The sequence below is a fragment of the Neofelis nebulosa genome, chromosome 5, assembly GCF_028018385.1.
Source record: "Neofelis nebulosa isolate mNeoNeb1 chromosome 5, mNeoNeb1.pri, whole genome shotgun sequence".
Taxonomy (NCBI): Eukaryota; Metazoa; Chordata; class Mammalia; order Carnivora; family Felidae; genus Neofelis; species Neofelis nebulosa.
In genome coordinates, this window is record NC_080786.1 from 28,529,560 (window position 1) to 28,553,179 (window position 23,620).

Consider the following 23,620-nt stretch of genomic DNA (forward strand, 5'->3'; position numbering starts at 1 on the left):
TGATTTAAGACTAGATGAAGGAAATAGTTTGGGACAAGGAATCCATCCTGATTCCCCTGCAGTCACATTGTAAGCATGACCATGTCATTTCTCTGTAGCTGGGGCTTAGCACAACTTCTGCACCCGGATTGTTGCCCAGAGACCCCTGGGGCAGGCCACTGTCCTCTTTGCCCTGCCAGTACTCCTAGCTATTTGACTGAACTGTTGCATCTAATGATGTAAGAATATTTCCCAAATACTTTGTAGAAACAGCCTGAGCCTGTCAACCTCACTCCAGGTAACTCTACTTTAACCAGTCGTTCTGATGTTTCCTGAAAAGATAGGATGATTTATTTGTACCTCTTTTTCTTCAACAGAATCAGGAGTAAAATATTATGATGATCAGTGTTCTTAGGAGTTGGTGAATATTGTCTTCCAAAAAGAAAAAAAAAATCACGTTTGCCACAGCCTTTTCTGCAAAGATAGACACTGGACAGCAGAACCAAATTTAGCCGGTGCAGACCAAGGTAGCTGTTTAACCCTTAATCCTGAAAGCTAGTAATTAAATTATGTAGTAAAGAGAATATAGGAGCTATTAGAAGAGGAAAAGAGAAACAAGGAGAGCGAGGGAGAGAGAAGCAAGCGAGATTATCATGGCTTCCAGCTACGTGTTAAGATGAAAACAGTTCTAACATCAGCTAAGAAATCTGACAAAATCAATCAACACACAGTTATTCCCAGAGCTGTGCTAAGTGCCAAAGAGAAATATAAGGCCAGGTTCCTTCCCTAATTTATCATCCACGTGATTACAAAAGACTCACATGTGTGACACGTGCAGACCACAATACAAGTGGTGGGTTGATGATCCAAGTGTAAGCTGCCCGTGCTGGAGGAGCCCAGAGAAACACACACATGGAGCTGCCACAGGGCAGCCCGTAATGACAGAGTCTTCGTGGAGGGAGTGAGAGCTCACACCAGACCTTGGAGGAAGGAAGGAAAGGAGAAGAAAGCAGCCCCAAAACATGGCAGTGGGTGAATATACAGAGGACTTGCCCTTCTGTGTCCAGAGTTCGTATTTAGAAAGAATGAAATGTCTGAATATATTGGACACAGATTAAAGAATCCAAATTGAATAGCCAGGGGGAATCTTGGGACTAAGTGTCAGTGTGATATAGGAGGGCTGCATTAGGGGCGCCTGGGTGGCTCCATCAGTTAAGCGTCTGACTCTTGATTTCAGCTCAGCTCATCATCTCATGGTTCATGAGATCAAGCCCCATGTTGGGCTTTGCGCTGACAGCATGGAGCCTGTTTGGGATCCTCTCTCTCTACCCCTCCCCACTGCCCCCTCCCCCCCCAAATAAATAAACTGAAAAAAGAAAGAAGGAAGGCTGCATTTAAAGCTGGAGAAACCTAGGTCTGAGAACCAACGACCATTTCAACTACCTCAAGTCACCCCCCTGCCTCAGTGTCCTTTTCCATAATGTGGGAACAACAGCACCCACCTAACTACTTCATGATGATTCGTGAAAACCCAGTTGGTTAAGAAATGAAAAATTTTGGGGCGCCTGGGTGGCTCGGTCGGTTAAGTGTCCAACTTCGGCTCAGGTCATGATCTCATGGTCCGTGAGTTCGAGCCCTGCATCAGGCTCTGTGCTGACCGCTCAGAGCCTGGAGCCTGTTTCAGATTCTGTGTCTCCCTCTCTCTCTGCCCCTCCCCTGTTCATGCTCTGTCTCTCTCTGTCTCAAAAATAAATAAATGTTAAAAAAAAATTAAAAAAAAAAAAGAAATGAAAAATTTTGTTAATTGCAAAATGCTGGTCAGATGTTTAGGTGATTATCCCACTTATTTTCAGCCTCTTTCATTTCCATATGTGGGATGAGAAAACTAAAGACTAGGAAGGTTGAGTAATTCATTGAAACCTAGACCTTTAAATGAACAGTCCTGTCCCTTTTCCCTTCGCGGTGTCTTCCCTTTTCGTTCTGTGGAAAAATTGGAAAGCCATGCAGGGAAATGAAGATGTAAAGCAGCAGACATAAAAGAAACATGTGCACGTTCATTCTTCAGTACCGTGCACACATGATAAGTGGTGGTCTGAGGCATCTGTCTGACAGTGGTTGGGAAGCAAAGGATACTGGAGCATCTGAGAATATCTGGGGAAGCAATTCAGCAATGAGGGGATGAAGGTCTGAAATTAGATGCTAAAGACATTAGAGGAAAGAAAGCAAAGTAAGACAAATGAGACAGAGTGAGGAAGCAAGTTATTAAGAAAACAAGTTTCCTGAGTAGCTACTCATATGCCAGGCTCTGTTCGAGGCATTGCCAACACAGCAGTGAACAAGAGAGACAAGATCTTGACTGTCCTCGAGTTTGTATTTTATAGGAAACAGATAATAAAGAAGTAAAAAATAGTAACGATTTCAAATGGCGATGAGGTCTTTGAAGGAGATAAAGCAAGAAAGAATGGCTAGAAGAGGCTGGTGAGAGTCACCGGGGGCACAGTCTCAGGCAGGGGACCGTCTGCAGCGCCCCCAAGCCTGTGAGCTCAGGGGATAGTAAGGAGGCCGACAGTGTTGCTGGAGAGGAGTGGGTGAAGGGGCAGTAGCAGGAAAGCAGGGCAACGAGATCTCTGGAGTTAGCTGAATTTGGATTCTAGCAAGTAAGATGAAAGCCAGTGAAGGTTATAAACTGCAGAATGGTGCGGTCTGATTGATGTTTTGGAAAGATTTGTGTTTATAAAAATGAAACGCGAGGGACACCTGGGGTGGCTCAGTCAGTTAAATGTCTAACTCTTGGTTTCGGCTCAGGTTGTGAAATCATAGTTTCATGAGTTTGAGCCCTACATCAGGCTCTGTGCTGTCAGTGCAGAGCCTGCTTGCGGTTCTCTCTCGCTCGCTTTCTACCCCTCCTCCGCCCATGCTGTCTCTGTCTCTCTCAGAGATAGATAGATAGATAGATAGATAGATAGATAGATAGATAGATGATGTGAAAAGGATTAGGGTAACTGCAGTGTGGAGAATGAATTGTGAAGGTAGAAAGAGTGGATGCCTACTGACCAAATAGCAGGCCCTTGCATTAGTTGAAACACAGGTTACAGTGGTTTGGACTGGGAGGGAACAATGAATAAAATGAAGAGGGGTCTATTTTGGATATATTTTGAAAGTAAACAAACAACTGAGTAGTCTATGAAATAGGATGATAAATGTTACCATTGCAAAAGTAAGGAGACTACAGAAGTAAAATGGTTAAAAATGAAGTTGAGTTCAGTTTTGTACATGTTAAACTTGAGGAGAAAGAAACATCCAAGCAGTGATGTCCACTGAAGGCTGGAAATAGGAGACCAGACACAAATGAAAAGTCAGAGCAGCAAAATAAGCTGAAGAGTCACCAACCTGTAGGTTATATTAAGACTACAAAAGATTGTTGAATTTAAACTCATCCCTTTGTCCTCATAATGGGTTTTTAAATGTATTTTTCTACATATTTAGTATATGCCCTTATTTTAACAGCCTGCAAACTTGCAAGAATCCAAGTCAATGAATGGTTAATCAATCTCTTAAGATTATTTCCAGAACCTCTTATTCATTTCTCCATACTTATGTGGGGTGGGGGGGAGGGAGTGCATGTGCACATACATGTGCAATTTGTGCTAGAAATGAAAGAGGTCCAGTAGGAAGAAAGATAATCGTATCAACATGGAAAACCAGGAAGTGTGACTCTTTTACCAATGATATAGTCCTACTTAGGCAAATTCATGAAAGAAGGAAAAAAAAGCTTTTCAGTTCTGGGTACATATCCTACTCTTTAAGACCTACAGATCATTTATCTCCTTTTCCTCAATTTTAGAATTTCCTTTCAGCTAAAAACACATTTTAATCTTTTATTCAGGTTGCTTTGTACCTAATGAGGCTTAAAATATGTCTACTGCTTCTTTAGTGAAAAGTTCTTCCAACAAAGAATTTATGATTTTTCTTTTGTCCTCAGTTGCTGTACCTGCCTTTCGGGGACTGCCCTCGGTTTAAAGAACTTAAGGATGAGACTCTCAAATCGGAGGAATTCCAGAAGAGGCTGCATCCTTATAAGGTTAAAAAATGGTGTCATTTAGTGGTGTGCAAGAGTGAAAGGGCCAAAGACAAAGGATGAAACTCCAGCTTCTTAAACATGTGGGAGGAATATGTCTGTCAGTGGCTGATTATAGCAATGGGTTAAAATGTTTAGTGAAGGTCAGTCATCTCTACCCGGTCCCCTTCCCTGTGTGAGACCACAAGCTAATAACGAAGCCAGTCCCTTTCTAATCCTATACCCGTGTGTCTGAAGGAGCCAGACGAAAGTGCATAGCTAGGTCAGAATAAATGCAAGTCTAAAATGATCTGCCTTATTGAGGTTGAGGGGTTGGGACCATTTATCTTCAAACATAAAGGATAATCTTTTTTATTTTATGTTTCCACTTTGCAAAATACCTCTTTTTAATACTATGCAAAAGATAGATATAATGCTTCATACTTTTAAAAATATTTTGGGGGCACCTGGGTGGTTTAGTTGGTTAAACATCCGACTTCAGCTCAGGTCATGATCTCATGGTTTGTGGGTTCAAGCCCCGCATCGGTCTCTGTGCTGACAGCTCAGAGCTTTGCATTCTATGTCTCACTCTCTCCTTGCCCCTTCCCCACTTGTGCTCTGTCTCTCTCTGTCTCTCAAAACTAAATAAATGTTAAAAAGTATTTTTTAAGAAAAAATAATATTTTGAATCTCTAATACATTAAATACAGTGGAAAGTCTCTTAAAGACCCCACAGGTAATTGCTGGCAGTATTTTCTTATAAAGTCTTGCAGTTTCTTTATGCATATGCAAATAAATATGAATATATTTTGGTGGTTTCCTCTTTGCTACACAAAAGTGGTATACTATATTCACAAGGTTGGACACTTTGGGTTTTTTTCAATTAACAATAGATCTTAGAAATATTTCTATATGTGTACATAAAGAGTTTCTTCATTTTTTTGTAACTGCATTTGAATTCATGGACCTCCCATACTTTCTCTAACCAGTTCATATTGATAGACAAGTGAGTCATTTCCAGTCATTTACAGTCTGTATGAGTATCTTGTGCATCTAAATCATTTCGCAAGAATATCTGTGGAATAGTATCCCAGAAGTAGAAAATCTGGGGCAATTGGAAATATTATCTAAATATCCTCCAAAGTGATTATATTAATGGCTACCCCTATCAACAATGCACAAGATTGCCTGTTTCTCTATAGCCTTGCCAACAATGTGTAGACAACTTTGAGGAGATTTGCCAATCTGTATGTTAAAAAATGTTATCATTAGAAGCATCCCCTCTAAAGTCAGGAACAAGACAAGGAAGCCCAGTACCATCATCATTATAGAGCATTGTGCTATAGTACTTTTCTCTTATGATGAGTGAACTTTGGATATCTTTATCTAGTTAAATGTCTTTTGTATTTCTTGTTGTCTTCATATCCCTTTACCATTTATCCTTTGAGTTATTGCTTTTCTCTTTTCTATAAATTTTAGGAGCTTTCTCCCTGTATTTTGACATTTTTTTCCTGTTCCATAAAGGGCATTATTTCTATTGTTTGCCTATTGACGTTGTTTACAGTGTTTTTGCTAGGGCATAGTCTTAAGTGTGCTGATGCGTTCATATATGGTTTGTATATTTGTAGTCCTATTTAGAAAAGTTTTTCCCACTCCTAGGTAATAAAGGAAGTCTTCAATGTTTTCTTCTAATTCCACTCTATCATACATTTACATAGTGGACCCATTTATAGTTTATGCTGGTGTGAGCTGCGAAATTTCTAACCTGCTTAAGTTTTTCCATATTTCCCTAATCACCCTGTCACTATTTATTGAACAGTTCCTCTTTTTCCCACCTTTTTCTTATATATATTAAAATTCCCCAGTGTATGTGGCCTGTAGCTGGAATTTTTATTCAATTACTTTTACGTTTCATTAGCCAAAACTACGCTGTTACACTTAGTAACATTTATACAGGCTTTAATATCTAAAAGGCTTGTCACCCTTCACTCTCTACTTTTCTGGTTTTTCACGACTATGTTTTTATTTTCTTTGTGAACTTTAGAGTCCACTTGTCTGAATTCCAAAACCACTTTTTTTTTTCACTTTTTAGTGTTTTTATTGGAGTCAGATTAAATTTATATATTAACTCAGAGAATTTGCAATTCTATGATATTGAGTCTTCCTTTCTAAGAACATGGTACATGTTCCTATTTGTTCTCATCTTCAAGATTTTTTTTTCAAGTCTATTTATTTATTTTGAGAGAGAGAGCATGCGCGGGAGGGGCAGAGATGAGAGAGAGAAAGAATACTAAGCAGTCTCTGCACTATCAGCATCAGGAGCCTGATGCAGGGATCGAACCCATTAACCTGTGAGCCAAAATCAAGAGTTGGATGCTTAGCCAACTGAGCCACCCAGGCGCCCCTTATCTTTAGGAATTTTTTAAGGTTTTCTTCATTTAAGTCTTTACATTTATTGTTAAGTTTGCTCCAGGCTTATAACATCTGCAAACAAATATGGCTTATCTCTATTTTTCCAATATTTATGCCTCTGATTTCTTGTGCATATTTGCACTGGCCAATACTTAAAGTACGGTATGACATAATAGTATTGGCAGAGGACATCTTTGTCTTATTTTTTATCTATTAAGCATGTTGGCTTTAGGACCAAATAAAGATATTTGTATCAAGTTAAGGAACTAGCTGTCTTTCCTATTTTGTTGATTGTTTTTAGTCAAGAGTGGTGTTTAATTTTTTGAAAAGTCTTTTTAACATTATTTAAATATAATTAAGTTATTTTACTCCTTGGATCAATTACTAAGATTAATTATTTTCATAGATTTGCTACTATTGAGTCATCTTTAACATGTCTAGAATCAAGCCCTTTCTTTGGATATTGAATTATTTGTTAATATGTTACTTAGACCTTTTGTTTACATATTCAAAGCACCATTGGACTATAGTTTTCTGGCCAGTCTTTTGTCAGTGTCAGTGTTGCACTTACTCAGAAAAATGTTTTGGAAGTTTTTTCTTTTTTTCTTTTTCCACACTCTGTAACAGTTAAAACAGCATTAGAATAACTTACTCTTGAAAATCTTGGTAGAATTCCTCTGTAAAGTTATCTGGCCCCAGAGCTGTTACTTGGTTTGGTTTCGTTTCGTTTAGAGGGGGGACCTTTAATAATTAATTTATTTTAAGATTTGTTTAGGTTAATATTGGCAAATTATATTTTCCTAGAAAATTTATCCACCATATAATATCTTTCAAAAGGATTCCCAGAAATTGCTGCCAAATCCATCAGGCAGGTAGCTGAACAGTAGGTGTCATTATCATGGCAATACAAGAATAATCCAGAATCTAGAGAAATGTGTGCGTCCCTCCCAAATTTGATTGATCGCCAGATATCAGGTCCAATTTCTGCTGTATATTCCTGAGGTGTGTTGGCCTAAGACCTGCTTCCCCTTCCCACCTTGACCAGTCATTTGTATATGTGAGTTATACTTCACCTATTTCCAAAAAATCATTTGAGGTAGTACACTTGGCCTGGTTCCAAGACAAACCAGGAGCACGTGGCAGTAAGCCAGCATGTGCCCACATTTGAATGTAATCATTAAAACTAATCAATTAGTGGGGTGCCTGGGTGGCTCAGTTGGTTGGGCGACTGAGTTCAGCTCAGGTCATGATCTCGCAGTTAGTGAATTCGAGCCCCGCATCGGGCTCTGTGCTGACAGCTCAGAGCCTGGAGCTGCTTCGGATTCTGTGTCTCCCTCTCTCTCTGTCCCTCTCCCCCTCACGCTCTGTGTCTCTCTGTCTCTCAATAATAAATAAATGTTAAAAAAAAATTTTTTTTAAGTAATCAATTAGTGTTCGTAAAATTCTTCAGGTTTGTATTACCACAGCCAATATTCCAGGTTCACTTTCATGTGAAGAACGGCAAAGCTCTCAATGGGGGCAAATTTGCCCCACAGGGAACATTGGGAATGTTTGGAGACACTTTGGGTTGTCACAGCTGAGGGATGAGGGATGATGCCATGCTGTTCATCTGGTAGATACAGGTCAGGGAGACAGCCAAATGTCCTACAAAACATAGGGCACTCCCCACAACAAAATTAGCCTCAAATATTCATAATGCTGAAATTAAGAGTCTCTAATGTAGAAATGTTTTCTCCCTCTGTGTGTGTTTCAGGATTTTATAGAAACCTTGCCAACATTTACAGGATACCATACCCGGGACCTTTTTGGAATGTGGACTAAAGTCTATGACCCTTTATTTTGTGAGGTAAAAGAAAAATTATCAAAGATTAACCTGCAATCTGATTTTATGACCCCTGCCTATTTTGAGACAGATGAATACATTTTCTTTCACTTTTTGGCAGATATGTTACTTATGCTTCCTTTGACATTGAAACATAATTCAAGACTTCTTTATATGAACTTAAAAATTCTGACTTTTTCTCTCCATTATTTATGTTTTCACCCTTTAGAAAATTGCACGCAAAATTGATTTTCTTCTGTGCCTTGCCGTGTACTTATTTTTCAGTCACTCAGGAATGCTGGGCTCCTGTCATGGATTTTAATGAAAGCAGCAATGTTATTGAATAGACAGGGGAAAAAAGGCACCTCATTTCTGGATATAGAAATAAGCAAGCCAACTTGAAACCAGGTTATTGAAATTGGTTTATCGGGAATCTCTTCCTTGCGGTACAATGCATACGAAATAAACTCTGTAGCTGGATCAATGACCTTTGAGGTTTTCAAGCCTACATGGTATTTTTCACTCACTATGCACCACCTACTGGCCCAAAGGGGTACTCTATAATCCTATTTTCCCTACCAGGCTCCCTGAATCCTGGGGCAAAATTCTGACCACCCACACGATTTACAGCCACCTCTGATCTTGAGGCCATCATGAATGTCTGGGGACAGCAATTACTTTCATAGTTCATCTTAGTAACAAATGACACAGTTTGCCCCCTTTCATGATCGAGTTCATTGCCTAAAAGTATACACGACTCTCCCAATATTTTCACTTTATCATTAGCCCCTGTTTCAAGGAAGATTTGTTAGCTTTACAAAAGACTCCTTAGTGGGGACAAGAGCCCCCACATTTTGGTTCAAGTCTTGATTTCTTTTCTTTCTTCCTTACCCTGGGTTGATTTGAGCTGTTCCATAATGTGGGTGTGGTGCGTGGTTTCCTTTTCTCCTCCCTCCCACTTATTTCCTCTCTGGGCCACTCCACTTTGATCTCCTCTTTCAAGAATTCTCTGTCTCTCTGTCTCTCCTGTTTCAAATCTAGGGGAGTCTTAGTCAATTTTTCATAGCAAGTAATAAATATTGGCACAAAGCCTTTACCCACCATGCTATACAGCTTGTTCATCCGTTTAAAAAGTTTCACAAAGAGTCTACTGTATATACAGTGCACTTTCTCGGGAGTCAGTGAACTGGAGCTAATGGGAGTGGGGGTCTGGTACTGAAGGTTCCAGAAATATATTGCCTCTCCCAGCTATCCTCTCAGGACGTTCATTCAGCTTTGAGGAAAACATCATCAAACCCTGTCAGTGTCACCTTCCCCATAGGTTAATAGATTTCTAAACCTTTCATAAAGGAATGAGGTACATTTTTACCCTATCTCACCCTTACTTTGCAAAATAGGAATCATCCTTTGGACCCACAGTTAAGCCAAAAGCTATGGACTGAGTAGGAAGGGGCAAATTAGTCCCTGTGAATTTTTCTTCTGAAAATTAATACCACTACTTATCACAAAGGAAAGGTTTCCTAGAGACAAATGTCAGGACAAGAAAGCCTAGACCCAGGAGTTCTTGTGGTGGAAAGAGGACAAAAAAGTTAACAAATAAAAATACACATTTTCTTCCCTTTTTCTCTGCTACAGAATGTTCACAATTTCACTTTACCCTCCTGGGCCACAGAGGACACCATGACTAAGTTGAAAGAATTATCAGAATTGTCCATCCTGTCTGTCTATGGAATTCACAAGCAGAAAGAGAAATCTAGACTGCAGGGGGGTAAGTATATAAGAAAGTGAAAGGAGCATATTGGATTTGTGGTTGAGTGATATATACGTATGTATTCGATAAACGTATGTATTCAAAAAGCTTAGGGCAAATAGTACCTGGTACATAATACACTGTCAATAAACATTATGTGTTTTTATACTCATTAACATTGCCTGCTCTGGGCCTTAGTTTTCCTATCTGGAAAATGGAAGCTTTGGGATAAAGGTAAATGATACTTTTCATCCTTTCAAACAATTAAGGCTTTTATTGTTGTTGTTTTAACTTTTTTTAATGTTTATTTTTGAGAGAGAAAGAGCATGAGCAGGGGAGGGGCAGAGAGAGAAAGGGAGACACAGAATCCAAAGCAAGCTCCAGGCTCCAGCTGTCAGCACGGAGCCTGACACAGGGCTCGAACTCACGAACCATAAGCTCATGACCTGAGCTGAAGTAGGGGCTTAACCAAATGAGCTACCCAGGTGCCTCAATGATTTTGTATCAGAACTCCATGAAAAGCAATTGTGTCTGGTGGCCTATAGTATGAATTTTTCAAGGGGGAAGTATGACAAAAGGGGCCCATTTTCCCAAAATTCTTGGTGGTATCCACTGTTTAAGTTAATAAAACATATTTTTCAGGCTAATTGTATCCTGTAGATTAACACATACTGCAACTGACAAGTTTATGACACAGCTTAAATGTTCCCATTGGGGGTGGAAGGTGTTTATTTCTCAGTGATGCCTCCTTTCAGCTGGATTTGGCCCTTCATTGTGTAGGACATCCTATCATAACAAAGGTAGACCAGGCAAGAGGATGCCAAATCCTTATAATCAGGATAGGTGGGTGGACGAAAGAAGCTAGGACCAGGCAGGATAGAGATACATGTGATGCTTCTGAGGGCAGTTGGGTGGCCAAGCCAAGATACCAAAGGAAGCGTCAGATTCAGGTGTTGTTAATATAGGCATTAAAATTAAGGATGGAGAGGGGCGCCTGGGTGGCACAGTCAGTTAAGCATCTGACTCTTGATCTTGGCTAAGGTCACGATCTCACAGTTTGTGAGTTCGAGCCCCAAGTCGGGCTTTGCAATGATTGTATAGTCTACTTGGGATTCTGTCTCTCCTTCTGTCTGCCCCTCCCCTGCTTGTTTTCTCTCTCTCTCTCTCTCTCTCTCTCTCTCTCTCTCCCTCTCTCTCTCTCTCTCTCTCTCTCAAAATAAATAAAAGTAAAGATGGAGAGTAAGATAGTCCATTATGGCAGGTTGACATAACAGTGAAGAAATTCTAAGCCACAGGATTAGAATTTCCAAGTCATATACTCTAGACAGTTTGAGAAAAAAAGGGCAATCACATCAAGACTCCAACCATTGCCAGACCCTATTCACTGGTGGGGTCAGGACAAGTTCAGCAGAGCCCCAGGAGAATACACAGAGGCAAAGCATCCTGGTTGTTGGACCAGACTGGGCAGATGTTCATTCAGGGCTGGGCGTAGGGACAGAGACCAGGAAGCAGCCCAATCTGATGTGCTAAACAGGAAAGGAGGCAGAGGGTGGAAGTTGGGCCTTGTTGACTACACATACACCGGGTCTTATTCCTGAACCACCAGGCCTTAGAAGTGTGACTCCATCCCAAGCCACATCAGATGGTAGAGATAGGGTTCTTGATTGAGGTCCCTCAACCTACTCATGATGGGCTGAGGAATTCAGCCTCTCACTACTCAAAATGCAGTCCATGGGGCAATGATCTCAGCCTCACCAAGCCTCTGGTTAGAAATGCAGAAATTTCAGGCCCCACCCCAGACCAGATGAATCAGAATCTGCATTATAATGAAATCCCGAGGTACCTCATAAAACATGAAACTTCAGAAGCACTTCTCTAGATGCACGAAACAGTGAAGAAATGGGCAGAGAAAGCCAGGCAGAAGTTGAGAATAGTTTAATAATAGATGTAGAACTCTGTACAGGAATAAAAAATGGGGGTTTTCCTCACAGCTTGTTCCTCTTCTTTTTTTCCTTTGACTACTAGAGATTGCATTTCAGGGAAATAACTTCCCCACTCAGTTTCCCCATCTAGATTCTGTCTGTGAGAGTCTTTCCCTCAGGGGTTCTTTCCGTCTTGGACTTTGAAGACTGGTTTGTCTGTGAATGCACCTGCCCTGTTTTCTGGAGAAGTCCAGTGTATTGATAAACCAGGGAATAGTTTCCTGAATGATTCCTACCAAAACCCAAGTTCAGCCCATTGTTTGGATCTGGCTAGGCAAGAGAGATTTGTCAAGTACGTGCTTGTTGAATGATGAAACGGCTGAACACAATCCTGCAGGAAAAAAAAAAACATATATTGTCTAGGTGACAGAGTCGCACAGGAACATCAGGACTTTGACTGGTATCTTCTGATCTTTGCCAAAACTTTTGTTCTACCAGTTGGTGTTAGGGATGATACAATTTGGTAATATGTACACTCCACCCACATTTTGCCACATACACACACACACACCAAGAAAATCCCTAAGGTTCATTTAGGAATATATGGCTGGTCACATCTGTATTAATGTAAACCTCTTCTTGCTATAGACCACAGGTTAGTAAACTATAGCCTGCAAGCCAAATCCAGCCTGCTGCCTATTTTTTATAAATAAAATGTTATTGACATTCAGCCACACTCATTCATTTAGGTAGGACTATGGCTGTTTTGGGCTTCCACCCAAGAGTGAACAGTTATGGCAGACCATATGGTCCACTGTCTGGTCCTTTGCAGAAAAAGTTTGCCAGCCCCTGCTGTAGCTCAAGAGTGTGGGAAGGGAAGTTTATGTCTTCCACTCCGTGATATTTTGTCTGGTTTATGCAGTTAATAAATGATGTAACAGGGAACAGAGAAGCTAGTGCACGCTACAGTGGAGTCTAGTGATTAAGACATGCTGGGTTCAGAGAAGTTCAGCCCCCCTGTGCACAAGTTGTGGAATCTTGGACAAGTTGCTGAGTGTCTCTGAACCTCAGTTTCCCCTCCTATAAAGCAAAACAATTGGCATGTCAGAGCCCGGGGATAACTATGGTAGTTACCCCTAGTTTCTTCTGGGGGCAAGGTGGACGATCACCTCAGAACCAAGAGCTGATATCATCTCCCATTATCAATGCTGAAGGCAGCTTCAAAGTTACCTGTTGCAGAGCAAGTTGCTGGTAGGTGATGGTGTTATCCCTAAAGGACTCTGAGAAAGCAACCTTCTCTGAAGCAGAGTGACGTAGACCCGTTGGAGAAGCAGCATCTAGCTTCTTCCGTTCCCAGTCAAGGGAGTCACAGCATCTACAGAAAGAACAGACCACCTCCCTTTGTAATTAGCCTTTTATTGTGCCTCTTGGTATATAGATGAATAAACAGTCTCTGTGTACTATTTTAAGAGATTTTCGAAGGCAGGAGTCTGATTCACCTAGCATAGTATCTGGCACATGGTACCTGCTCAGTGTGTGTTTGCTGAGTGGACCACAGAGTCCAGAATGACCTTCCATCTGTTAACATCAATGCCCTGCTCTTGACAAAAACGAACTGATCACTGGGAAGCCAGGAGAGTACACATGTAGTAGAAAAAACGCCAGAGATATAAGGAGTCTTCAGGTGATGGTTGTGGAAGTTCCTGGGGCAGTATGTCCTCAAGACCATGCCTGGCACTCCAAGGTACCCCTCAGCCTTCAAGGACATGGAGACTGTGAGTTGTGTACCCGCCTTCATCACCTCAGGAGCAACAAACATGGAGGACAAGAGCTCTCCTCTACTGAAGACAGATGGATTCCTTAGATGAAAGATGCGGACTGCCCCCTAATAGTGATACCCAGGGTAACCTGGAGTAATGGGCCACAGAAAACAGCCCATGACTTGTACAGACATCCAGAGAGCTGCTTTTTCCCATGGCCTCACACAGGTTTGACCAAGAGAACAGAAGCAAGAGGGGGAGACAGAATACGTGCCAGGCTATCGCATCACGGCTACCCTGGAGAAGAGCACTCACTAAGAACTGTCTGAAAAATGCCATTTGCAATTCCTCTCAAGTTCCTCAGCCTCCTGTCTTGAGCTTTAACAAAACCTGGGGGTGGTAGGGTCCCAGTATGCCAATCCAGCTCTCTTTGCACAGCCTGTATATGACTCGCTGTGTGTCGCCGGGCCTCAGCTTCCTCAGTGTAAACGGGGGATAGAAGTCAGGTTCAGTAAACTAATGTGTATAAAGCACAATAGATGCTCAGCCAAAGTTAGTTCTTTTCCTCTCAAGTCTTGAGAATCATGGCAGAGAGAGTAACTAAGTAGGAATAAACACAAAGTTTAGGAACTAAAACATAAGCCCACGTTTGGTTCAGCTCCTTTGTTGATCTATCTTTAAGGTGTCCTGGTCGGTGAAATCCTCAATCACCTGAAGAGTGCAACTCGGCCATCAAACCACAGAAAACTTGTCATGTATTCTGCAGTAAGTATTTTCATCTCCAATCAATATCCATTTGTCCAGTAAGTGACCTCTTTAAGGAGGGAGCCTCATTTTCTTCATCATCATTTCCCTAATGCCCAGCAGATAGTAGACAGCTCTTCAAAGCTTTTCAATATTGATTTGTCAGATCTCCTGAATATGTGTATATGTGACCACCTATGTGGTTGGCATTTTTTAATTTTATTTTGCTTTTATATTTAAAATTTTTAATTTTAAAATTAAACACCTAATTCTGGCCCTTGAGTTTACAGTCTAAAACTGACAGGAAGACATAAATACCATACAAAGCAGTATGGAAATGCAGTACAGGTAAAAGCTTTGCCTCGGAGAGGGGAAGCATCATTTCTATTCCAAACCAAAAGCAGAGCATGAATTAGATGTGGGCAGAGAGTAATGACGTGGAGGTAAACCCACAGGTGAAGGCCATGTTTCAAGCCTCCAAGACCAAAAGGAGGGTGGAGCCATTAACGGAGGTGCTCCTGGGGCAGGGGAATGATTAGACAATTGGGTTTGAAGCATCAGGGAGCATCCAAATAAAAATCTCCAGGTGGCAAAGGGAATAGGGGAGAGAAGGGGGCAAATGACTGCAGCCTGAAGTTAGAGCTACACTGGGTACAGGAAGAAAAAGAGAGGTCTCAGAGAAGACCTCCATCTTGGAGCAGGAGTCAGGCAAATGGGCACTGCTGGCGGGGTGGAGGGTGGGATTTGAGGGGTGCATTGAGCACTGAAATGGCCATCCATGGACTGAGTCTGCAAAGATCAGCGAACCAGGACACGCAACATGGTGACTCGGCTTCCCACCCACCTCTCCGTGATAGAGGATTTCTCAGATGCGGTTTGGCTGAAGAAAGCCATGTTTCCATTCTGCAGGAAGATGGATGAGGTGACTATAGATACAAGGAAGTTTGTTTATGATCAGGGGTTCTAAATGGGGTAAGACAAAGAGCTTATGGATGAAACAGAGTGTAGTGCTTCCTGGAGAAGGGCTTCCTGAAACCAGTCCATTCTGCCAATTTTTTTAGCTTCCCATCTGCTTTCCAGTTCTAACTTGTGTGATTTCTGGCAAGTCATAATTCTGTAATTCTGTTTCTTTCTCTAGTAAATTAGTTCTAACCCCTTTTTAATATATGTACACTGCCATATAATTTAGGCAACCAAATGTTATGCCCGTTTGTCGATAGAGAAGCTGAGGACTTTCAAAGATTGTGTAGTTAATTAGTGGCAAAACTAAGACTGAAAAACCAGTCCCCTATGCCTTCCAGCCACACTGGGATAAACCTTTAACAATTACTTTTAAGCTGTGCTCTCCATTTCCGTACATTTTTGTCTTCCCTGATATTTATAACCTTACATATTCTTCCCCAACTTTAATATCACAGATTATTCTAATCTGTAGAAGAAATACAATCTAGCACTAATGTGTTCCAAAATATTTTAAAATGTAATGCAAATCAGTGAAACCAGCTAAAACAGAGATGTTCCGCTAGAAAAGGCAAGGGACAAAAGCAGAAAACTTGACTCAAATTTATTTTCTTCCATTTCAGGGTTATATGACATTAAGCAAGTTACTTAATATCTCTGGGTCTGTTTGCTCATCTTTGTAATGGAAATAATATGTATTTAAGTCTCACTGCCTAGCACACAACAGATGCTCAACCAAAATTTGTTCTTCCCCTCTCTACCCCTTGAGTCATTGGTGTTATGGCAAATTTAATTGGATCAGAAACCATCATGGTTTTCTACAAGTGCTTAAAACTACCTATGGGACGTACATCTGAACCAGAGGTAAAGATCAGAAATGATTTGTTTCAAATCCCCACAGCATGATACTACCGTGGCTGGCTTGCAGATGGCACTAGATGTTTACAATGGAATCCTTCCTCCCTATGCTTCCTGCCACATAATGGAATTGTATCTTGAGAATGGGTAGGTATCTAAAAGGTGCTTTTCACAATCAACACCACTTGATCTCAGGTTTTATTATTATTAGCTTCAATATTTTTTAATATTTAATTTTCAGTTAGGTACATAAATTTAAAATCAAATACTAAAGGAGCACCTGGGTGGCTCAGTTGGTTGAGCATCCGAATCTTGATTTTGGCTCAGATCATGACCTCATTCATGGTCATGAGATCAAGCCCTGCATCGGCGTAGAGCCTGCATAAGATTCTCCCTCTCCCTCTATCCCTCCCCTGCTCATGGACTCTCTCTCATAAAATTAAAGTAAAGTAAAGTAAAGTAAAGTAAAATGTAAAATAATTCACTAAGTTAAAAATATTGCTTTATTCCACTTTCAGATTTCATGAAACAATTTTATCCAAACTCTTTATATGCATCTTAACTTGTGTCTTCACCACTAGAGTCGATTTTGAGTCCCCTAAAAACTGTTTACCAGATATATTAACAAATAAGGGTAATTTTAGCTGCTGTACAAATGAACCTCAGATTCTCAGAGGTTTACCCCAATGGACATTTCTTTCTCACATATCTAATACTCTAGTAGAGATGTCCCTGGCTAATAGGAGTTGATTCACCCATGGCGTGATTTGGGGACCCAGGCTTCCATCTTTTATTTTTTAATTTTTTTAATGTTTATTTATTTTTGAGAGACAGAGCGCAAGTGGGAGAGGGGCAGAGAGAGAGAGGGAGACACAGAATCCGAAGCAGGCTCCAGGCTCTGAGCTGTCAGCACAGAGTTCGGCACAGGGCTTGAACTCACGAACTGAATCATGACCTGAGCTGAAGTCGGACACTTAACCGACTGAGCCACCCAGGCACCCCCAGGCTTCCATCTTTTGGACCAATAGTTTTCAAGAGTGCTGTGCTCACCTGCAGGCAACTTACAGAAAGAAATGAGAGGGTAGAGAAGACAACCTGTTTGTCAACCACCTCAACCCAGAAGGGGCACATATCACTTCTGCTTGCATTCTACTGGCTAAAATGATAGGCATACCTCATTTTATTGTACTTCACTTTATGGCACTTCATAGTTATTTTATTGTTTACAAATTGAATGTTTGTGGCAAACTTGTGTCAAGCAATTTTTTTGACCGCTGCTATTTTTTTTGGCAGCAATTGCTCATTTTGTGTCTCTGTATCATATTTTGGTAATTCTCACCATATTTCGAAGTTTTCACTATTATTATATTTGTTTGGTGATCTGTGATCAGTGATCTTTGATGTTACTATTGTAATTGTATTGGGGCACAGTGAGCCACATTCATATAAGACTGTGAACTTAGTAGATAAATGTGTGTGTTCTGACTGTTCCACCAACCGGCCATTTTCTCTCTCTCTTGTTCTCTCTCTCGCTCTCTCTCTCTCTCTCTCTCTCTTTCTCTCACTCTCACTCTTACTCTCACTCTCTCTGTCTTTCCCTCTTCTTGGGCTTCTCTACTCCCTGAGACACAACAATATTGAAATCAGGCCAGTTAATAACCCTACAACAGCCTCTAAGTGTTCAAGTGAAGAGAAGAGTAGCATGTGTCAAACTTTAAGTCAAAAACTAGAAATGATTAAGCTTAGTGAGGGAGGAATGTTGAAAGCTGAGATAGGCCGAAAGCTAGACCTTTAGTGCCACACAGGTAGCCAAGTTGTGAATGCAAAGGAAAAATTCTTGAAGGAAATTAAAAGTGCTGCTCCAGGGAGTACATAAATTATAAGAAAACAAAACAGTCTATTGCTTATATGGAGAAAGTCTTAATGGTCTCCATAAAAGATCAAACCAGCCACAACATTCCTTTAAGCCAAAGTCTAATCCAGAGCAAGCCCAGACTCTCTTCAATTCTGTGAGGGCTGAGAGAGGGAGGAAGCTGCAGAGGAAAAGCTGGAAGCCAGCAGAGATTGATTGGTTCATGAGGTCTAGGAAAAGAAGCCATCTCCATAACATAAAAATGCAAGATGAAGCAGCAAATGCCAATGGAGAGGAGGCTGCAGCAAGTGACCCAGAAGATCTAGCTGAGATCATTAATGAAGGTGGCTGCAGTAAACAACACGTTTTCAATGTAGATGAACCAACCTTCTATTGGAAGAAGAGGCCATCTAGGACTTTCACAGCTAGAGAGAAGTCAATGCATGACTTCAAAGCTTCAAAGGACAGGCTGCCTCCCTCGTGACTTCAAAGCTTCAAAGGACAGGCTGCCTCCCTCGTTAGGGTCTAATGCAGCTGGTGACTTTAAGTTGAAGCCAGTGCTCATTTACCACTTGGGAAATCCTAAGACCCTTAAGAAGTATGCTAAATCTAATGTACCTGTGTTCTGTAAATGGAACAACAAAACTGGATGACTGCACATCTGTTTATAACATGGTTTACTGAAATAGTATTTTACAAAAGCCTACTTTTGAGACCTGCTCAGAAAAATATCCTTTTAAAATATTACTGGTTATTGACAATGCACCTGGTCACCCAAGAGCTCTAATGGAGATGTACAATGAGATTAATGTTTTCATGCCTGAGAACACAACATTCATTCTGCAGCCCATGGATCAAGGAGCAGTTTTGACTTTCAAATCTTATGATTTGACAAACACCTTTTGGAAGGCTCTAGCTGCCATAGATACACTAGTGATTCCTCTCTGATGGATTGGGGCCAAGCAAATTGAAAGGATTCACTGTTCTAGATGCCATTAAGAACATTCATGATTCACGGGAAGAAGTCAAAATATCAACATTAACAGAAGTTTGGAAGAAGTTGATTCCAAAACCCTCATGGATGATTGGGGTTTAAGACTTCAGTGCAGATGTGATAGAAACAGCAAGAGAACTAGAATTAGAAGTGGAGCCTGAAGATGGGACTGAATTGCTGCAATCTCATGACAAAATTTGAATGGATGAGCAAAGAAAGTGGTTTCTTGAGATGAACCTACTTCTGCTACAGATGCTGAGAAGACTGTTGAGGTGACAACAAAGGATTTAGAATATCACATGAACTTAGTTAATAAAGCAGTGGCAGGGTTAGAGAGGATTGACTCCACTTTTGAAGGAAGTTCTTCTGTGGGTAAAATACTGTCAAACATCATCACATGCTGCAGAGAAATTGTTCAGGAAAGGAAGAGTCAACTAACTGATGTGGCAAATTTCACTGTCGTCTTAAGAAATTGCCAGTCACCCTCACCTTCAGCAACCACCACCCTGCAGTCAGCAGTCACCAATACAGAGGCATGACCCTCCACCAGCAAAAAGATTACAATTGACTGAAAACTCTGATGATGGTTAGCATTTTTTAGCAATAAAGTATTTTTAATTAGGTTGCACACATTTTTTAGACATATGCTGTTACACAGTTAGTAGACTACTATATAGAATATACATGACTTTTACATGCACTAGGAAATCAAATAATTCCTTTCAATCACTTTATTGTGATATTTGCTTTCTTGCAGTAGTCTGAAACTAAACCCACAACATCTCCAAGGAATACCTGTAGTCACTTGGTCCCACCTAGGTACAAGGGAGTCTGGGAAATGTAGTCCATTTTCAGCCATAACTCTATTCAGTAGAAAGAGAATCACAAATTTTGATTGACTGTTAGTTATGTTTGCCATATCATCTTGAGATAAAAGATGCTGTCACTGGAAAATTATCCCGGGGTATAAGCACTAATTCACATAATATTGGGAAGTTTTTAAAAACATTTCTCTAAGTGAATATTTGCAGTTAATACTGTTTGTGTGGCTTTCAAAGTGATGTTTTAAAGGCTTGTTTATAACAACAACCCAACAGTGGCAGTTGTGAGGTTACCACGGCAAGAATGATCACTAAATCCTACTTGAATTTCTCTCCTGCGTGTTTGGCAAAAGACTTCCATAAGCCCCTCGTACTAGTTTAAAAGGTTGGCAAAGGCCAGTGGTTTTTCCTGAAACAACACCTTGTTTTTTCAAGTAAAGTATCGAGTATGAGGGAGTATAAATTACCTAGGTATGCACCCACACCCTCTTTCTGAGATGTAATTTTGATAAAATCTTGATGTATATTTAAGCGCATATGTTTCCAAGTTATTGCCTGGCTAAGGAGAAGAGAGACACCTTCATTCAGGGGAAAGGCTACAAGAAATACTGAGAGAGGAAAAGAAAATGAAGCAAATGGGGATCATGAAGGGGAGAGAATAGAAAGAAAACCCAACACCCCACCTGATCCCCACTTCTTACTCAAAGGCTCATCAAATCACCCCCAACTCCCCCAACCACCACCTGGTAGCTCCCTCTCTGATTAAGCTTCCTGGTTCCTACCTCCTTTGCTCCTGGTTAGCTAACAAACCAGTCCTCCCATTTCTACCCTCTGGATCTGGCCTACTGGCCCCAATCTCCCTATTCCCACACCTAAGTTAGCTCATATCTACTCATTCCTGTATATTCTTCCCCTAGTCCTACAGCTGACACATTACAGGCCAGATGGGAAAATATTCAATGGCAGTTCAACAACACAGAACTAACAGCTCTCTCTTCTACCTTCTTCCACCAGGGAGTATTTCATAGAGATGTACTATCGGAATGAGACGCAGCACGAACCATATCCCCTCACGCTGCCAGGCTGCACTCCCAGCTGTCCTCTGACCAAGTTTGCTGAGCTGGTTGCACCTGTAATCCCCCAAGACTGGTCCACGGAGTGTATGACCACAAGCAACAACCAAGGTACTTACTGAGGATGTTATGGATTAGTGTACATGCAGAGCTCTGTAGAGAAGGCAGAATACCCTTTCTCCAGACAGGTGGTGCTTTGAGAATATCACTCAGCCATCACTCCCAGCTTTGAGGGAAATAGGTTTGAGGTGATAATTGTGTGTTTCGGAGACCCCCCCCCCAACTTCAGGCAACTCCAACCTCTCCACGAGACCCTGCCCCTACTTGCCTAAACCTTGACTTGGTTTTTTCAGTGTTTACGGAAAAAAAGCATCATGTCAAAACATAATCAGAGGCAAAACTTAAATCAAAGTTCTTGGGGTTGCCATGAACTGGCCACATAGAGCCTTTTGGTTTTTTTTTTAAAGACTCCCAGATTTCATTTGAGCAGGATTAATGAGGTTGCTCTTGAAGTGTCTGAAGTGGAACAGATTTCAAACAAAATCCACAATCTAGGGTGAGAGCAAGGAAGGGAAGAAGTTCATCCTAGACAAATGGGCAGAGGACCAGCTTTGGAACTGTTAGTTCCAGCCTTCTCACAAGGAGAGGCAGATAAATGGATACAGTGGAACAATCCGGAGAAATCACCTCCACCGGGACACTGGTACTATCTTTATATATTTGTGTTAAAACTAATTGGGTAGAAAAGCTGAAAAATAAACACCTCTTTGTATCCTTTAGCCCTGGAAAATCCATGTTACTTTTGAAGAAACCAAAAGCAAATTTGCCAGAAAACTTTGCTGTATATAATATATATGGCAGCTCTTGGAGAGCAGACATCCTGGCAAATAAGTAATTTGGTGAGAGCACAATATTTAGGCACAACCCATCAGAGATGAGTACCCTGCATGAGTGGTTTCTCTTGGAAGATGGTAAGACATGTTGAATGTGGAGTTGATTTGGGAGAGGAAGTATGATACATATCAAACTGGAACAAAATTAGAAATGTAAGAGCGTTCCTGAATGCCTTCAAGATCAAAACTTACCGGAATGTTGAAAAGTACGGCTGTGATAGCTGTTCTGAGGACGAAAGGAACGTGTAAGGTTTTGATCCCGATTATCTTCAGAAAACCTAAGCAAACTCCTGGCCCTGCTGAAACTACTCACTATGCAAGAAGAAATCATATTCAAATGGCACTCTTTAGAGTCTTGTAGATTTGCCATGTGGCAGATGTAACATGCCTAGAGAACACTGTGCTACGTTACCATTGTAGAAAAAGATGAAATGTTTTCTAGAGATGGTTTCCGCTGCGTGCCAGAGTCCAGAGGAAAAACCATTCCCTCTCCCAGTGAGTCATTGAACGACTGACTTGAGACACTGATTCATATATTTATTTGCATTATTTTTTCCCAAGGCAATATTTGTCCCCAGGGCTGCTCTCTGATTACTCTTCCTCCCCCATGCGTGTAACTTTCCTCCACAATAAGACAAATGTAAACTAGTGAATAAAGTCATTAGTAGGGAGTTCAAAAACATTACTTTTAAAATGATTTTTGAAAAGTGTGTGTGTGTTTAATTAGAATAAAATACGTGACGGGCAGATTTTAGGGGCTACATTTTTGTTTGGGGATTTTATTTTTAATGTAACAGGAGGGAAAATATTAATGTAAAGTAAAAATGATTTTGACTCGCTTAGGTGAATATTTTTCATTGAAAATGAGTTTAGTTTGGTCTTTACTACTTCAGAAAAAGGTTAAGCTGATGGATGGCTCTGCTTTATCTATTAAGATGGAACTTGCAAGAAAACACCCTTGGGAAATTTGCAACCCAGTGGGGAAGCAAAAAGATACATATTACACAGAATAACAAGGGTTATATCTTACCACCACAAGGGTTGCTATGGAACAAGAGTTAACTGGATTCAGAGGGAGGGAGGCAGTAGGCAGTAAGGAATGTCAGCAAGGGCTACCTGTAAGAGGTAACAATTGCACCATGTGAAGTCAGTTTGGATGGAGGTTTCTAATGGTACAGCACAAGGTACTAGAAAGCCATTTATCAAATCTCTTAGTGGCTTGAAGCTGGAAAGGGTAGAGGACTTACTCAGCAGAAGGTTCTGGGTCCAATGAGATTCCCACAGGTTTCCTTCAAGAGTCCAATTCTAATTAGATCAAATATCAACGGCACAAGAGCAAGGGTTTTTATCTGTTGTGTTCTCAATCTGTCTCAGAAATACCTGTGCCTGACATGAATTAGTGCTCACTAAATATTTGCCCAATGGATGTATAGATCACTTACCTTTCCTCCCTGAACATACCGTCTCTATCTTGATCAGCAGCGATACCTGCTAACCTGGGGGGTATTTTTGAGCCCATCCTTTCCTTTATCCTCCATAGCCAATATGTCACCTCCTCTTCGCAAATCTCGCTGTAGAGTATTTATAAAATTCTTTTCCTCAAGACACCAGTATCAATTCAGTATTCAAATGGAGTGAAACCAATTAGCAAAATATGTTAATAAAACAAAAACTGAAGCATCGGTGTGCTGGAGCCAACACATACCAACCTCGAGAGTGGAAT

At 40.9% G+C, this 23,620-nt stretch overlaps 1 protein-coding gene across 4 annotated transcripts in view; it reads left to right on the plus strand.

The window, feature by feature from the left end:
- Positions 1-23,620, plus strand: part of ACP3 (acid phosphatase 3) — a 46,427-nt gene that overhangs the window by 13,724 nt on the left and 9,083 nt on the right. For 3 of the 4 annotated variants that reach the window (XM_058729898.1, XM_058729897.1, XM_058729900.1), the window contains 6 exons: positions 3,962-4,060; positions 8,202-8,294; positions 9,906-10,038; positions 14,385-14,467; positions 16,308-16,411; positions 20,946-21,115. In XM_058729898.1, coding sequence (XP_058585881.1) covers positions 3,962-4,060; positions 8,202-8,294; positions 9,906-10,038; positions 14,385-14,467; positions 16,308-16,411; positions 20,946-21,115 — 682 coding nt within the window. Of the gene's footprint in view, positions 1-3,961; positions 4,061-8,201; positions 8,295-9,905; positions 10,039-14,384; positions 14,468-16,307; positions 16,412-20,945; positions 21,116-21,784; positions 22,595-23,620 lie in introns of those variants that run through there. The other variant, XM_058729899.1, reaches the window with a different exon arrangement.